At 37.6% G+C, this 20,094-nt stretch overlaps 1 protein-coding gene across 1 annotated transcript in view; it reads left to right on the top strand.

The window, feature by feature from the left end:
- Nucleotides 1-20,094, top strand: part of STK3 (serine/threonine kinase 3) — a 128,907-nt gene that overhangs the window by 59,784 nt on the left and 49,029 nt on the right. The window contains exon 9 of the mRNA XM_041470835.1: nucleotides 10,541-10,733. Coding sequence (XP_041326769.1) covers nucleotides 10,541-10,733 — 193 coding nt within the window. The remainder of the gene's footprint in view (nucleotides 1-10,540; nucleotides 10,734-20,094) is intronic.

Here is a 20,094-nt window from a genome sequence, read left to right as displayed (position 1 = left end):
TTGTCAGCATATGTTTGAGGACAGAAGCAGGTTGTGTGATAAGTAGGTTGAATTTAGAATTGTTTGGCAGTGTTAAGAATAAGCCTGTGTTCCTGGCATTTTTACTCTTCCCTACATAATTTATTTCAGGTTAGTCTTGTGCAGTGCAGCAGAATATGCTTCAAAGAAGTGTCTTGCCATACATACAATGTGTGGTCATTCAGAAAGAGCACAAAGAGAAGATGAAGACTGGAATGTTACAACTTTGAGCAAACAGAAAAGAGCAGTGCAGTAAATGCAGTTTGTCCTATAGCAAATTGTAGAATCCTTGTTACAGAGTGCTATGTGATGATCTATATATAGGAATACTTTTCAAGCAGATTCTGTGCAATCTTTTGTATCTCCAATAATCAGTGTGGATGGCTGCAGTTTTTTTATGTTCTAAGAGTGTGTTATAAGAATATTGATAGCTTTTTTTTTTTTTATAAAGGTGGTTTACTCTGAATTGCATTTGCTTACTCAGTAATAAACAGGCAGGGAAAACTAAGATGATTTTTTTTTTAGCGTTAGGAAATTTTCCTCTGTGTGACTTGATGTGCAGAGTTGATGTTTGTGACTTGACTTATTGAATAGTTGATTTTTGAAGATACTGATTTATTACTGACGTAAAAATCTGATACCTTTACTAGCTTGCTTTCATCTGTACTATTGCCTTCTGAACTGGAGATGTTAAATGCTTGGGCAATGTTGATGTCTTTTGCATTAACCCAAAATTAGGCATGACATCTGATTACTTAGTCTGAGGTTCAGGTCACAGTGCCAGGCACAGTCTATGCCAGCTAAGGATGTGGTGTAAACCTCCCTCTCCCACTACTGCATGGAAGGGTGTAACACAAGTTTGGTTCACCTCAACTGAGGCAGCATTTAGCAACTCCTGATGGTTCTTGCATGGGTACAGAAGTCAGAACCTGACACTGCACTCCCCACTCTGCCACTCCCTAGGCTCCTTCCCTCCATCCTTCCCCTAGTTTAGTGTTCAGTATCAGAGAGCCTCAAATCTAGGATTGAGGCAGCAATCGGTTACTTGTGTTACCATTGTGGTAGTTGGGAATTCTGCCATGAGCTTTTGTGGTGCTGTAAGGGAACAAGTTATGAGTAAAAAAGACAGCAAGAGTCTGCTTGTCACTAAGTACAGAAGATAAGTGCCTCAAATCTGAAAGTAACAGGATATCTTTGATTAACAGGGTTGAGAAAACAGAATCACAGAGTGGTTGAGATTGGCAGGTACCTGCAGAGGTCATCTTGTCCAATCCCCCTACTTAAGCAGGGCCACTGAGGTTTGGCTGCCTGGGACCATGTCCAGACAGCTTTTGAATATCTCCAAGGAAGGAAACTCCACAACCTCCCTGTGTAGCTTCTGCCAATGCTCCATCATCCTCATGGTACAAAAAGTGTTTCCTGATGTTCACAGGAAACCTGCTTTTCATTACATGCTCATTGCCTCTGCTCCTGTCACTGGGCACCACTGAAAAGAGCCTGACTTCATCCTCTTTGCACCTTCCCTTCAGGGGATATTTACACATACTGATGAAGTCCCCTAGAGCTTTGTGTTCTCAAGGTTGAGTAGTTCCAGCTCTCAGCCTTTCCTCCTGGGAGAGATGTTCCAGTCCCTTGATCGTCTTTGTGGCCCTTTGTTAACTCTCTGTGGTGTGTCCATGTCTCTCATACTGAGGAGCCCAGAAGTGGACCCAGCACTCCAGGTGGGATCGCTCGCCACCCTACACCTCCTGGCAACTTTGTCTAATGCAGTGCCTAATTTGTGTAATTAGCCACTTTTGTTAAAAGCTTGGTTTGCTCTTAAAAATGAGTGCTCTTGTAGTATATGGAAATGCTAATCTGTCATTTTTTTACTTACACTAGTAGAATTTTAGGGGCTATAAACCATATAGCAGTGCATGAGCAGCAACAAACCCAGAACCAGAAGTCAACCTCTGCTTGAAGAAATTGCTCTTCATATAAGGCAGAAGGTCAGAGCAGTTGGCAGCTCAGCATTTGTTCAATTTTTTTCTGTGATCATGATGTAGAGGAGTTCTAAAGGCCAGCCTTGCAGAGGGCTGGAGGCAGCCCTGCCTGTAGTTGCACAGGATGTGAGAAAAGAGTAAAGGTTTGAAAACTTCACAGGTAAGGAAAGAGGCAAATTTGAGGCAGAGCTGACTTCTCAGTACTAAATAGTGACAGAATAGGAGAAAGCCATGAAAATGTGGGCTTGTGAATGAGACTAGTTAATTCAGAAAAGAAAGGTAGTAGAAAAATAGAAAGAAGAGCATGACTTCAGCACAGTGAAAGACAGGGAGAAATTGGAAATTGAAGCTTTGTAGTATTCCCTTCAGTGTAGGGGTCACTGGATGAGACTTTAAGATGACAAAGTCTGGGTAAAAACTTTAGCAATATGTTCTTTCAGAATGCTTTTGTCATCTTTTGTTATATGATGTTGTGTACTCCTTTTTATTTTTCACTGCGGATGTTGACTTCCAGGCTGTAATTGTTTAACTAATATTAATAATTAGCACCAAATGATTTTTACAAGGCCTGTTAAGAGACATGCAAGAATATCTTGTAATGGACAAGAGGATGTCCAGATGTTTTTGCTGTAAAGTTTATATTGAAGAATTAAACATTTTCAAAAGCTTCCCATTATAAAAAGATCAAGAAAAAGAAGATTTTTTTTATCTTCTATAAAAATAATTTTGTGTTTTTTATGCTGTTGAGATTTTTTTTAGTTCCCTAAGTTTTCACACAGTTTTATGGTTCAAGAAAATGATATGTGGTAAGATTTGTAGTTAGGATGAAATATTTAACAGTTATTAAATCTGGTGGTATTTGGTAGTAAGTATGACTTTTGCTGTCAGTAAATATATGTCCAATAATTTTGTGTTGCTTGGTAAGCCTTGAGTGAAAAAACTTTTGAAATACTTAGCTTTAATAGAAAAAGGAAGGGTACAAGTGTTTGAAATGAGGAATATTGATGGTGAGATGAGGAGAAATTTCCTTGATGACAAAAACAGTTTCTGGAGTGATCTCTGAATATCTTTTGTGTATCACAATGCTGAACAAATTTTGTTCTGAGCTGGTTTTAATAATTGTTCAGTTATAATACAGACTTTCTATATCTTGCAGCAGTTTCAGTGCAGTACATCACTGTAAGAAATTCCAGATTCATTTGAGAGATAACACCAGAATCTTGTCCAGTTGCTGTCACCAAAGGTTCTGATCAGCCAGAAGTGCAAACTCCTCCAAACTAGGAAACAGCAGCGTGAACTTGTACCAGTGCCTAGGGGGGCCTACAAGAAAGCTGGAGGACTTTTTCCAAGGGCATGTACTATAGGGGTGATGGCTTTTATCTGAAGGCAGGTAGATTGAGATTAGATATTAGGAGGAATTCTTTGTGGAGAGGGTGTGGTAACACTAGAACAGGTTGTTCAGAGAAGCTGTGGATGCCCTATTCCTCCAGTGTTGTAGGTCAGGTTGGATGGGACTTAAAGCAATCTGATCTAGGTGAAGATGTCCCTGCCCGTGGTAGGGGAGTTGGTACCAGATGGTCTTTAATGTCCCTTCCAATCCAAAACATTCTGTGATTCCTTGACACTGTTACCATTTTCTTTTCAATTAATTTCATTATCTGTAAGGTGTTTCTTGAATGCACATTGTTCACGTACTGCATAGTGGAAGACTCCTGAACAACATGATAGGTGTGAGGCCTGCACTAAGTGGTATTCGGATTTTAGTTTTGTAAGCATACTAGGCAGAGGTTAATCAATGGACCCACAAGTTATTAGAGGAAACCAGGATAAAAATCTGGCAGAATAAAATGAAAGCATTACAGTATTTGTGTTTGTCATTTTAGAAAAAGAAGCAATCAATCCCCCAACCCCACACTTCACTTCAAAATAATTTGAAGTGAATAATAATTTGACAATAATGTGTCTTTAATTTAAGTTGGAACTTGTTTGTGGAACTGCCAGAAAAAGAGTAAACCAATTCTTTCTGCACTTCTGAGTGTTTATTATTTTCCTTTTGGAAAGGGAAAGCAGGTAATACAAGTGCCAGTTTGGTATAATTGGTATACAGTTTGGTAGTGGATGAAGTCAGCAGTCCAGCATTCAGAGATAAACATAAATAACCCTTGCACATTCCTCTTCCTTATATATCAGTTTCACAGAACCCCATAAGAAATACAGTATGTAGTTTATATGACTACATGGTCCTGTAGTTCAAATGATAATACAGGTCTTGATAAGTCTTCAGTGATGGCAACAATCCTAGAAAGAGCTAACGACAGTCCCTGTGTTGTAGTAGTAGTGATAGTAAATAATGCATGTATTTCTTAATATTTTAATGTATATATATATAAATGGTTGTAGATTCTGTCTAGAATTGGAGTCACTGTTCAGTTGCAAAGTAATAGCCACCTGGCACTTCAATTTTGTAAAAGAACACATGAAAAATGGATTTTTTCCCAATCATACATCTGTAAAGGCCTCACTGTAGAAATGCATAAACAGACTTGAACTTTGAGAAATGGATATTTAATAACATCTAAAAGCAAAAGCAAATATTGGTGTTAGTGTTAAGCAGAATCTATTGAGGTTAAAGTTCTCTCATGGGCAGTGAATTGAGTCCATATACTATTGAAAAAGAATGGTTTCAGTTAACCTGTCAGGGGCTTGAATTTATTGATCTAACCCCCCAAGAATTTCCTATGTACATTGTGAGGAGTTCTGCTCGTTACTCACTAGTACATGATTTGAGACCCATCAAGAAGGAAGGTGTAGAATGCTCTGTGAAGTTTCTTATGTTAGGAAACCTGTTTAATCCTACCAGTTACATTTGAATAAGTTTTTGTGCTTTAATACCTTCTTAAAGTCACCTATTGTATAGTAATGGGCACTTAAGTTAAAAGTGCCTTACATAACTGGAAGTAGAATGGATTGTGTGGACTTGGAGAAATAATCATATGCAAAGTTTTCACCATTATGTACTTAATTTTCAGGGTCAATTCAGGTAGTTGTCCTTCAAGTGAGAAAGAGTCACATCCCCCCTAAAATTGATTCATATTTTTATTTTTCACCACTGTCTGTGAACATTTTATAGCATGAGAATTTGTAAATTGTAATGTAAATGTTTTTTACTGTTCAAAATGTTGTATTATAGACCTGTAAATGAATGTCCAGGTTGAATACAGTCTTCATATCTGTATCCTTCCTGAGGGATATATCATTATAAATAATGTGCTCAGAATTGATTTTATGCTTGTTTTGAGAGCCGCTCATGTGATGAGAATGCCTTGTGACAAACTGACATGTTTTGATAGGTGCTGAGGTAGTTGTACAGCTTTTTTTAATTAAGCAAGAATTGCAAGTGTTGTGTTCTACATAAGGTTAATCCCAATATCAAAGTTTAAATGTTAGTTTAGGCATTATGAGACATGACCAATCTCTTCTCGTGTATTTTTGGAAGTGTGATGTGAAGTGGATGCTGAAGCTGGGCAGCTATATTATGGGAATGTAAAGTAACTTGTTGCCTGGCAGCTTACAGAAAACATGTCTAAATATTTGTTTCTGGGGACCTTTAAAGGAGTGAGCTAACAAGCAGCTCTCTGTATGTTTTCTTTTACATTTTAATGTCACTATGATGTGAGAAATGTTGAAGTCTTTTCAAGTATTAAATCAAGGAATTACTACTTCAGCGATCCCTTTTTTTTTATTCTTGGGCACTTGATGGTTGACAACTATCAGCACCAAAGCCAACTGTCGATAATCAGTTGTTCCTATATGTAGGATTATTTATTCATTCATTCAAAAGGTTATTTGGTTAATCCTGTATTAATTATGAAAAGTTGTCATCTGTATTTTGAGAGTCTAAGAAATAATTGCTGTAATTATTCCTTTGTATTTTTACAATATTTATAGTGTTGTAAAGGAACTAGTGAATCAGATCAGTTATTCTGTATTTTAAATCTGATACACTGTGCTGTACTTTTCTGAAGGTTTTTATATTTACTTTCATGCTGCTTTCATGTGTTTGCATGTATATGTTGTAGCTATGTCTGTCTATATATATGCATGTAATTTTGCATGAAAGTGTTAAAACTTTATTTTCCCCTGCCTTTTTTTCTTCATGCCAAAGAACATTTGACATATGTGTTAATTAAATTCGACTGCAGTCCTTTAAGTGTCCTGAAGTTAGAAATATAGCATATTGTTAAAAACCACAGCAGTGTGGAGTCAGAAACTGGTTATATGAAGAATAGACATGGGGAGGTATGAGCATGCAGCAAGGCATCATTACCTGGAGGTAGAAAACAGGCTTAAGTGCTGTTTTGTGACCGATGTCTGTTCAGTGTGGTGGGATTTGACTGTGTGCTGAAAGTCAAGTTTTTACCTGTTGTACTGATGGGTCTAAGCTCAGTATTAATCATATACTCAGGTTGAAGTTGGCTTTGTATGTTAGGAGCTTTCACAAAATCCTTGTGCTTGACCAAGCTATATTGTGTGTTTATGTAGATACTGCAGTCCTTTAAAAAAAGATAGCTGTGACTACAGCTACATTTTTCAAAGGTGATGATGAGGTGTTAATAGTAGATGAAATTATTTTATAGGAGACTAAATTTTGCCAGCATGTAAATAAATCTTCCTTTAATACCTTGCAGCCGAGTTGGCCGTCTTTGCTGCCCTCTAGTGTTCTTTTAACATGCCAAACCACAGGCAGGGAGATTTTAAAGGTAGCTGCTGCCGTATTTGCTTCTTTCGTTTAGTTTTTTATCAGTCTTCATCCCTACTGATGTTTAAAAGGCAACAGAAAAATCCTTTAATCTTTATCACCTCGGCTCATTCACTTCTGTACTGTTGTAGACTCAGATATGGTCTGCAAGGCCAACTTCTCTGAATAAACTCCTTGTGTGATGCGATCTTTTATTTTACAAGTATATCATGAAGCCTTGTGCTTCAAGGCTTTTTGAATTTTCTATCCTGATAATCAAACCTCTATGACTGCTCTAGTTTTTATGCTCTAAGGGTTGATTTTGTTAATAACATCATTTTGGTAAATAAGGAGATCCGGAGAGTTAGTCTTACAGGATCGCAGGTTATTGCTGGTACTTTACTTGTACTTTACATTATGTTATTCAGAGTTTCTGTAGTCTATTGTTATTTCTGTAGCATTTCAAGAGATTTTAGAGTTCTCAATTGTGCCTCACCTTCTGTCGCTGTACAGTGGTGTAACTGAAACCCCTTCCAAATATAAGTTTGGTTGCTTATTACTTGTACCCAGGAGAGCAGCAGACAGTTTAACTCCAGAGTTAGTTGTTTTTGTTGTTTGATTCTTGTATCTGTTTTCATAAACAGTATGAGAACATGACACTTCAGCTTTAATACTTCTCTTTTTTTTTTTCCTGGTTAAAATTGAGATTGTGTTTGTTTTTATTTCATCAGTGTGTTTACCTTTTTTAACAACAGATCACAAGTTCTACACCAATATTTATGTACTGTAAAGCATGAATCAGAATTTGTATGAAGGAATCACTTTCATCTCTCAAGTAAACGTGCATGTCCATAACTTGGATCCACTGCATATTTTTATTAAGTTACCTTTTCAGAACCAGTGTAGTTTACTGCCACATTAGCTAAATCTCATATTTGTGAGAAGTTCTGGAATGACAGTTCTGGAAGCAATCTGTGTTAGCTCCAAAATTAAATATTCTGGGGCATGCACAGGCCGCGAGATGTTTGATGTTGTTCTGTCTCACTACATCATTCCTGATATAAGGAAAACACCATTCATCAAAATTGTTGTGCACTTCCCTTTTTGCAACAACTGTTCTTCTAGTACTAAGGTGGGCTTTTGTGATTCTTAATCTCCTAGGGGCTAAAAGATAGCTGTTCTCTTTGCTGAGAGACATTCTAAGACAAAGGCTTTTGGCACTCTTAGACTGGAAAATGAAATGCTATTCTTTGGGCCAAGTCCAGGTAGTTGATTTGACTGAACAAATAAAAGATATTTTTTCAATTAAGCAGAAGTTATGAAAATGGTAATTTAGGACTCCATTTCATACTTGTTCATATTTTTAGCCATCACTTTTTCCCATTAATTCTACAATAAAAGTTTAGAGCTCCAGGAAAGTGTTTAATTTCTTGTTTCAGTTTAGGTAAGTTTAGGGCCATATGCACTGCAAGTGCATATTAATATGGATATTAATATTAGTCAGCCTAGTCTGTAAATCAAATGTAACTGTGCCTTAAACTCAGAGATTTGCCTGCTTGTATGCTTGAGATGCCACATTTGTAGTGATTAATAGGCGAAACACCAGCATGTTGTGAGTCAGTTTTATGTTCTATTGCAGTATGGAAAGAAACACTTGTAGGTTAACTGTTCTGGCACTTTTAAAATGCGATGCAAAACTATTTTTCTTTCTGAGTACCCTATTTAGAAGGGGAAGAATGCAATTCATAGGAAATACTGGGGTTAACAGTAACATTGGGTAGTAGAAAGTAAAGAAAATTGAAGTTGCCACCAGGAGGAGCAGTACCAAAATATTCTCAATTTTCACTGTCACAGTTGCCTAGTGCTGTAGCTGTAAGCTGTCTGTGTCTTTGGGAATATCACAGTTTTTTTAAGGGTAGGGTACTAAATAGAATGCAACTGAAAAAAAACAACCTCGAAAGAATGCAAATGAAGAACTCAAGTATTTTTGCAAATTATAATCTGGAAAATAATTATTCTTCTGACATTTGGAATTTTAATTTAAATCTGTTTAGATCTGTATCCTGGCTTCATTATGGTATGCTGTTAGCTGGACTATCAAAATTAAATCTGGTTTTGTATCTCTTAGTTGAGATGCAAAAGAATAATTTTCAGGAGCTGGTATTACTGCACTCAGTTTTCTGTATCTACCTAGACCAGCCCTTAGTGAAACAGGCACTCAGGACATGCAGCTCGTGCATGTGTCTGTGTGAGAGGCAAATTGTCTGCCATGCCAGGGAATGAGTTCAGTGAGAAACACAAAGTGCCAGACCTTGCAGGCATTTGAGTCTGGGCTTTACTTTTTCTGACATTCTGCCTCTGTTCTCCCCAGCCCCTGCACTTAAAAGTTGCTTTGTACTTTAACATTTCAAATCTATAAAGCAATGGAAAGATTTAGCAAAAAGGGGAAATTTGTTAGTGGGTAAAGACTTGTTTTAATGTTACATATTACCCCAAATGTATTTAAAAGTCTTGTAGATGTGGCATTTAGGGGCATGATTTGGTGGTGGACTTGGCAGTGCCAGATTAACAGATTGATGATTTTAGGGGTCTTTTCCAAACTAAAGAATTCTGTGATTCTATGTAGCGACAACATGTTATTTGTAAGGGGTAAATTAAAAAAAAAATAAAGGGTTATGTGATAGTCTTCCAAACTGTGTAGCTAAAATATTCTCCTAGTCAAGGATAAAATTAATTTATCAAGGAACTCTAACGAAATTTTGAAACAATAGAGGAGATGGATGCATATATGGTTATAAAACTTGTGAAAGTAGCATTTTTATTTAAAATACAACAATTTGACATAGAATAACTTCACAGTGATGGGTATTATTGCTTACATTTAATCAACAAATGAGAATAATTTTTTTTACCTTGATTAATAGATTTTATTAAAATAGAAAATATGTACAGTCATAGTCCATCACATTACTCCTGAAACACAGTGATATTTTGTGTCTAATCTAAATCAGATTTTGGAAACCAGGGGGATTTCCCATTAGTGTTTTCAAATATTGATATTTGATAAGAATTTCGTGTTTCATTAACTGGATGGCCATTGGTGTGCTGCTTCAAATTCCTGGCCCATTACTGTTACCAATTCAAAATGTTACAGTCTATCTCCTTGATACTGTCTCCCCCACACTTAGTAAGTATGTGCTCAAGGGCTATTTTTATGTGTAGTATTAGCAAGTTATTTACTCACATTTGTAACAAAGGTTTTAAAATGGAAGTAAACACTTAAAGTAAGTCAAGTTGGTTTTTGTTTCTGAAGGGGACTTTAAAAATTCTGTTGGAGATTGTTTGATAGCTAAATTGAACATGAACCTAGCATCTGGGTCCTGTATGTAATGTCAGATGCTGGGCACGATCCTAAGTGAAGGGTGGTCAGCACCCTTTGTGACAGTCCCTTGCAAAACAGCAAAATCTCTTTCTGTAAATTGTGTTAAGTGATTTTTGGAACCCAGAGAGATAAAGTGGGTCATGAAAATCACAAAGTAACTCAAACCTGAATGCTAATACAAAGTGAGTGTGTGGGCCATGTTATACTTGCCCTGCTATGCATCTGTGAGAGAGAGAAGAGTTTTTATTCTTCCTTATATGGAAGATCTTTTATTTTGTGATTTCTTTTAAAGTTTTAAACCTGGGAGTCCACCAGTACAACTAGGTCACATAAAGATAAAATACTAATCAATAAGTGATTGCATCTTACCTTTGTTTTGTTTTAATGATCTGCTGTGTTCTGGCAAATGTTTCCCCACAGGATGAAGATGAGTTGGACTCTCACACCATGGTGAAGACCAACTCAGAGAGCGCTGGTACCATGAGAGCCACCAGTACGATGAGCGAAGGCGCTCAGACAATGATTGAGCACAACAGCACCATGTTAGAATCAGACTTGGGGACCATGGTAATCAACAGTGATGATGATGAAGAGGAAGATGGGACCATGAAACGTATGTTGTTAATTTGCTTTCTTCTAATAGTGTGTTTTCTCATGCTGCATGACAGTGTTGTATCATGAAAGGCTTTTAAGTGTCAAGTTCTGTGAGTTAAACAGGGAGAGAGGGTTTTTGTGCCTCTAAGCACTCTATAATTCGCAGAGAAAGAGTTGACTATAGTGGTAGATTCAAAGCAGAAGCCTGGTTTTGGTGCTTTGCTAAGTTTCTCTAGAGGACTCTCAAATTGTCCTTCTGTGAATTGTACTGCTTGTCTCTTTCTCTGCTGTCCCACATACATTTGGACCAGTTTCTTGGAGCTAAACTGGTGTGATTATGTGAGAGGCTGCTGTTTCAATGTCAGTGGTCCTGGGAATGTATCATGAATCTCTTTGGGGTCAGCAATCAATAATATATTTTGCTGCAAAATCATTTTGTAACTCATGATCACTTAGCAGATCTGTATTTTTTCAAGCAAATAATTATTTGGACATTTTTTGGAATGTAATTCAACAATGGTTGATTTAAGGCAATGATGAAAAGATTGTTGAAACGTAACTAAAAAGTTCTAATTGATTTTGGCAGCATGTGAAGGAGTAGGTAACAAGGAGAAAAAAGAATTGTGAATTTTTTTTGTATAAAAATATAAGTTATACTGAAATCTCTATAAATACACATTTTAAAAATAGTTAATTTACTTACTTTCTAGCTGATAGCCATTGTTTGGCTGAAGACTACTGCAGATTGAGGTCCATTAATTTTAATAGAATTATTTGCATGATTAGGCAGCATCAATAGATGACTCTAACTCAGGCTGTAGCTGCCTGATTTAATGTAATGTTTAACTCCAGGCAGTTGCAGGGAGAGGGGGCTATGGGGAGTTGTCTGTGTGTGTAATATAGAGAGTTAATATCTCAAGAGTGGAATTCAGTGCCAGAGAAATAACTTTGTAGTGTTTCATAGCAAATACAAAGCTGCATTTGTGTTTGCATGCAGATACCTGATGTAATTTGCTCAAGATTATTTGGAAGTGCAAAGCAGAAACTTTTTGTGTGTGTACAGGAAGTTGGAAGGAAAAAGGGGTTTTGTAGATGTTGCTTGTTTGGCTTTTTTGTGGTTTGTTTTGAGTTTTATTTTGTTTTTCCTTTAGAGTTCTCAGCTGTGTGATAAAAAAAAAGGGGGGGGAAAGATAGCATGAAAAAAATTGGAATTAATTTTTAGGGTGGAAGTATTATGAATTAGGGTTTAGTGCAGTTTCTATGCAGCTTGACAAATCAGTCTTCATTAGTAAGTTCTGTGTAAATAGTTTACCAAATTGCACCGTACTATCCATGCAGTTTTGATAGGTGCTGAGAGGAAATGACTGTTGTTAGGGCAAACAGATCAGAAGAGTGGCATTGGGTTTGCATTGCAATCTCTTAATCTGTGTTTTATTTGTCTGCTGGGGACATTGCTTTTTAAATGTTCTGTTATTTTCAGTTTTTAATTGATTCCAGTAACAATCTGTAGTTAGGGAGTTGCCTTTCTACATCTTCACATTTGGTCAGTATATGTCTTAATCCCATTCTGCTTTCTTCTCAAACAAGAATAATCTTGGGATTATTCCCCTTCCCCTCCCTCCTGTCCCGTAGATGACTGTCTTGAGCCCTGTAACTGCAGCAAAGCAAAGCCAGCAAACTGGAGGTAGTTTGCCTCATGAAAAGTGATTGCTTAATCATTCAGCTGTCAGGCCACAGGTTTGGTTTCAGCACTTACTTGCTAAAATTCCTTGTATTTTGCATTAGGCACCCATTATTTGTATTTTTTACATTAAAAACTAGAAATAATTCAAGAATGGGACCTCTGCATCTCTCAGCTAAAAATGAATATAAATCATGTCCACTGTAGCTGTCCTGTGTTTCTGTGATTGTTGTGCTATTGGCTGAAATAGGAGCAATAGCAAGTTTCCTAAATAAATGTCACCAGGAAGGGACATAAAAATTCTTGTTGTCTCTGAAAGGCAGCCACAGATTTTGTGCTTCTTTGTGCTCAACAAGGACATGAGATTTTGGAGATTGGTTGCCTTTTCCAATATACCTTTAGAGGCAAAGTAGGCACTTTCTGGGTGTTTGTGTGATTTGGTTATAATAAATCAAAATTAGTATCTTAAAAGTGCTCTTTCACTGATACTGCTGAATAACAGAACATTGCAAGCAAGAAGGTTGGAGAAATAAACTTCGTAAACTAGGGAAGAGAGATTTCATTTCCTTCCTAGAGACACAAAATATTTATGACAAACTTCTTATTTAATTGCTGTTGTGTTTAGTTTCATGTTTTGTTTCCTTCTGCCTTTTGTTTCCCTGCTCAAGGACAAAATAAGAAACAATAATATGTTTTTATTTATAAGTACCCATGCTTAGAGGCCTCTGGGAGCCATGACAGAAAATAACTAAAACCATATTTTTTTCACAAATAGGGAATTGTGCCCAGATAAAATTGGGATTTGGAACAAAAAGAGGCCAGTCCTCCTGCCCCAACATACATTATACAGTCTAGTAATAAACAACATTTATCCTTTCTTGCTTGGTATGTCTCTGCATGCTCTGAACAGAGACTCCGTGGTATGTACCTGAAAGGAGGAAAGAAAATGAAGAACATAGGAGAGTTGGGAGGAACTTAACTTTAGGAGGTTTAATGTGGAGCAGAGGAGAGAGTGAGAATGATAGAAATATTACTTCTTTTGTTTGGTTGTCTGGGTTTTACTTATTTTTGTGTAGAAGCTTTTTCATATATCAGTGGAGAGACTAGTGTTCAGCTTCCTCACGTTCCCTTTGTGGTTTTTCAGCACGGCTTAGTGTTAGGGCTTTCCGGTGCACCAATAGTACTTGTGGTCATTCTCTTTTCTCCTTTTCACTAACATGCCCCCTGCTTCTCCTTCTTTTGCATTGTTGAGTTCATATTGGCTATCTGCATTGGGCTGGAAAAGAAGTTGTCTTTAGTGCAGTTTGGATTTGTTCTGGATTTCTGGTTGCTGTTTCAGTCTTTGGGGAAGCTTCTAGATAGTTTGTGGTTGGTAATGGATGTATTAAAGGACAAAGACAGAGAAGGCATGAGGTGGCATTTGACAGCTAGAATGTAGAAAAGTAATGAGGTTTTATTTTGCCCTATAAGACATGAACATTTTAGGTTTAGTCAGTATAATTCTTATACACATTCTTCCTTCTAATCAAACATAAGAATATAAGAATATAATCTTTGGGACAGCAGGTTTCCTTCCCTGTTCTCCCCCTTCCCCCCCACAACAGATGACTGTTTTGAGCAGCATAACTCCAGCAAAGTTGGCAAACTGGAGATAGCCTGAGGCAAGTGATGGTTTAATCATTCAGCTGTCAGGCAACAGGTTTGGTTCCAGCACTTACTTTCCTTATTATGCAAAATGGTATTTTTTATTACAGCGGGACATGCACCATGCTGTAGAACCTACATGTTGATAGAGGAATTCATGAGTTGGTTTGTTCATTATTTTTCAGTGATTTCAGCATCCAGGGTAAGGGATTGTTTGATACTGTAAGTCAGTCTCCTCTGTGATACGAGGTGTATGCTTGGCTAGCTCTGCAATGGTGCTTCAAAACTCTTAGAAAGGCCTAAATCCTTCAGCTGGTGTTTCAGCCGACAAGCAAAAGCTGGTGAAACATGTTTGACAACTTATGTCCTAATTTTGGTAGGAGTTTTGTAAGGAACCTCAGTTGTGGGCTGGTTTCAGTGTTGCTGTAGCCTAGATATTTGCACTTCATGGATGTATTTTCATTCAGGCATGTTTACTGTGTCCCCATTAAGATGGTTTGCTTGGTGCCATATATAGGTGTATATGTATAGAGGTGATAGATGTTTACAGGTCTGTATTGGTTCTCATGTCATTTTCTGTGACTGGTAATAAAGTTGTTCATTTATGTCACTAACAGTAGTATGTTTTAAAAATGGGGATTTTTCTTTTTAAATAATGTTGTTGTCAATTCTGCTTTTCAGAGCTGTTGCAGAATGCTAGTTTAATGTGGATTTTCTTTGTTTTGCTAAAACCAGAAATAAAGTGTAATTCTGCTGGAATGGACTAATGGGAAGTGTTTGAACAATGCTCTCAGGCACATGGTGTGATTCTTGGGGTGTCTTTTACAGGGCCAGGAGTTGTACTTGATGATCCTGATGAATCCTGTCCAGCTCAGAATATTCCATGATTATAATAGTAGTATAATTGAACATTTTTTTATTTTTTTCCAGGGAGTGGGGGGAAAAAACCCAAAAAATTATTGAACCAGTTTTACAAGTCTTATTCTCAAGAAACAAAGGAATGTTTTGTGCTAGAAATTTTCCTCATTAAAAATTGTAACTTGGGTTCATAGTCCTTCAAAAAGTCTCTGAAAGCTTCAACTAGTTGAAAATTATGTGGATTTTCCATTTAGATGCCAGTTGCAATTCTTTCTGGTAAACAGGTGTGTCATACAACAAACAGAAGACTGAATGAGGCCTGATGCTGAATGAAGGCTTGGGTATATAAGTCATTGTCATACAAAACCTGTGAACTCAGTAACCACTTGGCTACACAGCTTTCAGTAGTCAAATATTTCTTAGATCTGTCCTGTGGTAGAATCCCAGGTGCTCTGGCCTAAGTAACTTATACAGTTTCTACTGCTGCTTCCTTGTGGTTCCCAGTAGCCTGACCTCTAATTCTCTGGGGTGGAGAATAGGTGTGTGTTAGCAGCAGAACTTTCCCACTCATAATATATAGTCACAATTCCTGCTTAAAATATGGCTGAAGGAGGTGGCTGTGGCAGCTTTTTATGTGGTTGTTCACTGTTAGGTGCATTTGCCTGGAGACTGAGGTCAAATTGACATTCTAGGCTTCTGCCTCCCATTTCTCAGAATTAGTGCCACTGTGTTGCAGGGCACCTTGTGAGGGGAGAGAGTAGTTGTAGGAATGTGTGGAATACGAAACTTAAGTAGAGTATGATTTTGTATGAGCTCTAGTATCCTTTGCAGCAGGGGTGAGAGCACATAGGTAGATACAGGTCTAAGGGAGGCTGAAAGCTGATTGCTTTGCAGCTTCTGATTCTTAATAGTGACAAAGCAGTGTATTCTGAGGGAATAAAAAGATACTGACAGGATGTTCAGAGAAGCACTTCAGACAGGAGCTGAACTAACTTCAACAAGCAGCTGAAAATCTTCCTCAGTTGTGAGGTGGATGGAGATCCACAGAATCTGGAAAGCTATGCAAGCTCATAGCTCATAGCTTTTGGCAAAAGGAAGAAAGCTTTCCTCCATAGATGTGCAGCTGCAGAAGAGGTCCAGTGTCCTGGTAGTCACAGAGTGAGAGAAAAACTTGTAGGCTTTCCACTGGACATTGCAAACCCTCCACTCCAAAATGCCAAACAAACAAAATACCAGCACCCATGCCCTCCTGGAAAATTGTAGTGGGAGTCTCCCTTCTGTAGGAGATGGTCACCCTCATCTGCTGACCTTACTTGTTAACTAGCAGCAGAACTTCCAAACTGGTTTAAAATCAATTTGATATTAATACAATACTTTTCTGTTGGAAATGCTTCACTGCAAAATAATTTTTCATGGTAGATGGCACATCAATGGAATTTTACCAAAACATGTATTAGAATGGAGTGTGCATTCCTCTTTATTTTGAAATGTGTGTTGAGAATTATTTATTTTATTTGTGATATGTTTTTGAAATAGTGTCATAGAGTTGGTGTTATGTTGTTGCCTCATTCATTTTGTTCAGGATACTTTTGGAAGAAACTTGCTTACAGAACTATTTAGGGACATCCTTGTTGGCTGTGTTCCTATCAGGGCTATGCTATTGCTCAGGTAGAGTGTGTTTTCAGCATCAGTGGTGCTCTCTCTGTTTTCTGGCTTGTCAGCAATTTCTGACTGTTGTTTTGTTATAGCCTTTTTCTCCAAGCTGTCTTTGCAGTCGGCAGGTTGTAGGGATGATAGAAGATGAATATTCTTGAATATTGAATCTGTGGAAAACATTTTTAAATGTGATCATTACTTATTGAAAAGCAATTAATTAGAAGAACTGAAAAATCCAGTTCCTTCTAGAATGAAACAGGCTATTGCACAATAGGCTTTCAGTGCAATTTTGGGGTGATACTGACTGTGCTGTAGATTTGTTGTGGCAAATGTAACTTACTGAATAGATGAGTGAATTAATTGTCCTTAAGGGAATCTTTATATATTATACTTTCAATTTTCTTGGTTCTTGAAAGATGGTTGAGAAGATAGCATCACTCTGTTGTTCATGAAAGTTAAGAAAAGTACTTTCAGACCAAAATGATCTTATTTTGGGGTAAAAAAAAAAAAAGGTGCAGCTTTATTGGTTTGCTCTGGTATAAAGATCCTGTGTGTTTTCTAAAGTAAATACAAAAGAGATAGCAGCTTTCACATGGCCTTTAAACTGGTAGATGTCAATGCATTCCTATAAAACACTAACTGAACCTGTTAGGTTAGCTAGAGATGGAAATAGTGTCTCTTTTTTCATTTATTTATTTATAAAAATAAAATAAAACCTTAAATTTCTAAATAAATTCTTTGGGATTGTTTACATTGGAGGAAGAAACAAAAAAAAATAGGTTGAAATACCTCTGGTCCCATTGTTTTGCAGTCGTGTTTCTGGTTTTGTGTGTGAGTTTTTGTATTTGCAGTGAAGGTAAGCAGCTCTTGCTGTTTTAATTGGGCTAACTGACTGTATGCTCAGTTAAAATCAGAAGTGAGTTCTAAATTCTTACTTAGTAAAACAAATAAAAGCCATTCTCAAAGTAAAAAATAAATATTCTTTGCTTACCTTGGAGTAATTTCAGTCCTGTTGACCCAATTTCCATAGTATGCATTTGGTAGCAAGGAATTCAAAAGGGTTGGTTTGTTTTTTGTGTGTAGATAGTCTTCTATTGCATGTATAAGGAAGATATTTATAAATAGCTTTTAAAATTACCAGCAGTGCTTGGAAAATCTTTAGTATTGCCTTATATGTGAGAGAATGGAGACTTCCTTACCTGTAATAGGCCAACATTTTGGTACTTGGAGTCTTGCACAGAGACACTGGCAGTCTTTTTGTTTATAACTATGTCTCAGCAATGAAACTTAAGTGCAGCCATCTCAACAGAAGAAAAAATTGGTTGTGAAAGGCCAGCAATGTGGTGTCCTATCTTTGTGGTACAAACAGTTTCAGGGGTTTTGGGCAGTGATCACCAAGTAATGAACAGTTTGTACTAAAAAATGTGCATTGTATTTCTGTTTTTAATTCTACCTCCTTCATACTACTATCTTCTCTTGGATCTGTTTTCTAAATATGTGTTTTTTAAAAATTTAGATGCTTCCATTTTTCTTCTGCTCTATTCAGCTCTCATGAGGCTCCACCTGTAATACTGTGTTCAGCCCTAGCACCCCCAAAACAAGAAGGACATGGAGCTGTTGGAGTAAATCCAGGGGAGAGCAATGAAAATGGTTGGAGCACCTCTGATATGAAAACTGGCTGAGATGGTTGAGGTTGTTCAGCCTGGAGACGTGAAGACTCATTCTCTACATAAGTCCCTGGGGAGACTTTGTAGGACCTTGCAGTACTTAACGGGGAGCCTACAGGAGAACTGGAGGGGGACTTCTGACAGTGGCCTGTAGTGATAGGACAAGGCATAATGGCTTTAAACTGTAAGAGAGGGCAGGTTTGGGGTAGGTATTGGGAAGAAATTATCTACTGTGAGGGTGTTAAAATATTGGAACAAGTTGCCCAGAGAAGCTGTGGATGCCCCATCCCTGGAAGTGTTCAAGGCCGGGTTGGATGGCGCTTTGAGAACCTTGATCTAGTGGAAGGCATCCCTGCCCATGGAAAGGGAGTTGGAATTAGATGGTTTTTAAAGGTCCTTTCCAACTCAACCCATTCTATGACTATGGTTTTTGCTCTTTAGTGCTCTTTCTTGTATTTATTTGGCATCCTTGCTGTTTACTTTTCATCCCTTCCTGAGTCCCAGATTCAAGAGATCAAGGAACGTCCTTGAGGTGATCTTGAGTTTAGTGGGGGCAAACTTGGGAGATTCTGGAGAACATGTCTGCTGTTTGGTCAGTTAAATTTAACCTGGAATTTAGTTCACTGTATTGTTAGTTGCTACTAATTAAAATACAGTGAGTAGAGATCTGCGATTAGAAAAAAAAAATATGTGAAAAAATGTGGCAAAAACTGAGAGAAAAATCAGCTAAAAAATGTGAGGAAAAGAAGGTTTGTATGGAAATAACAGATTGATTGAAGGAATCATTGTGGAGTTGAAGGAAAGCAGCTGAAGTCAAATTCACTAAAGCTTAGAGCACGACAGTAGAAGCACACGTTAAAAAATGCCAGAAGAAATCTTACTGGAACAGAAAAATTTAGGAACAGCAGAAAGAAAAGAAGCAATAAATCAACATGCAGTCTTTGCTTTTATCAAGAATGGTGTGGCCAGCAGGTCCAGGGCAGGGATTGTCCCCCTCTACTGAGCCCTGGGGAGGCCACACTTTGAATCCTGTCGTCAGTTTTGTGCCCCTCATTTGAAGAAGGACATTGTGGTGCTGGAGTGTGTCCAGAGAAGGGCAGTGGAGCTGGTGAAGGGTCTGGAGCACAAGTCCTGTGAGGAGCTGGGGGTGTTTAGCCTGGAGAAAAGGAGGCTCAGGGGTGACCTTATTGCTCTCCACAATGACCTGAAAGGAGTTTGTAGCCAGCTGGGAGTTGGTCTCTTGTGCCATGTCTTGAGACATGGCACAAGAGGCCTTAGGTTTTGCTAGGGGAGATTCAGATTAGATATTTGAATTTCTTTTTTTTTTTTTCACAGAAAAAGTGAGTAAGCATTGGAAAGTCCTGTCCAGGGAGGTGGTGGGGGCAACATCTCTGGAATGCCTGGAAGTGTCAGCAAGTGTCTGGATGTGGCACTTGGGGTGTGGTTGTGGTGACTATGGTGTTTCTAGGTCAGTGGTTGGACTAGATGATCTTGAATGTCTCTTCTGGCCTTGATGATTCTGTGAAAAGATGGCAGTACAAAAATAAACATTAATTAAAAAAAAGGCTGCTATTAGCCATGCAGCAAAATTAGAATGAATTAGGAAATCTTAAAACAAAGAAGATGGAAAGAGATGATGAAATAAGAAGTGGAAGAGAGGGGAAAAACCCACTTAGTGAATGAATAAAAACAAGTGTAAAGCTAGATAAGGAGATTAGCAAGTCCTAGTGATCATGTAAAACACAAGCTTAAAATCTATTTTCAGTTTACCTTTTCACTTGTTAAAACAAATAGATAAAAATTCCTATTACTTTGTTATGCTTGTAATTTAAGTGTATAGTTTTGTCTGATTTTTGGTGTTAGGTTCCCCCCCA

The sequence above is a fragment of the Pyrgilauda ruficollis genome, unplaced genomic scaffold (assembly GCF_017590135.1).
Source record: "Pyrgilauda ruficollis isolate IOZ18807 unplaced genomic scaffold, ASM1759013v1 scaffold25, whole genome shotgun sequence".
Lineage (NCBI taxonomy): Eukaryota > Metazoa > Chordata > Aves > Passeriformes > Passeridae > Pyrgilauda > Pyrgilauda ruficollis.
Note: the sequence above shows the minus strand (reverse complement) of the source record. Positions and strands in the feature narration are given on the sequence as shown.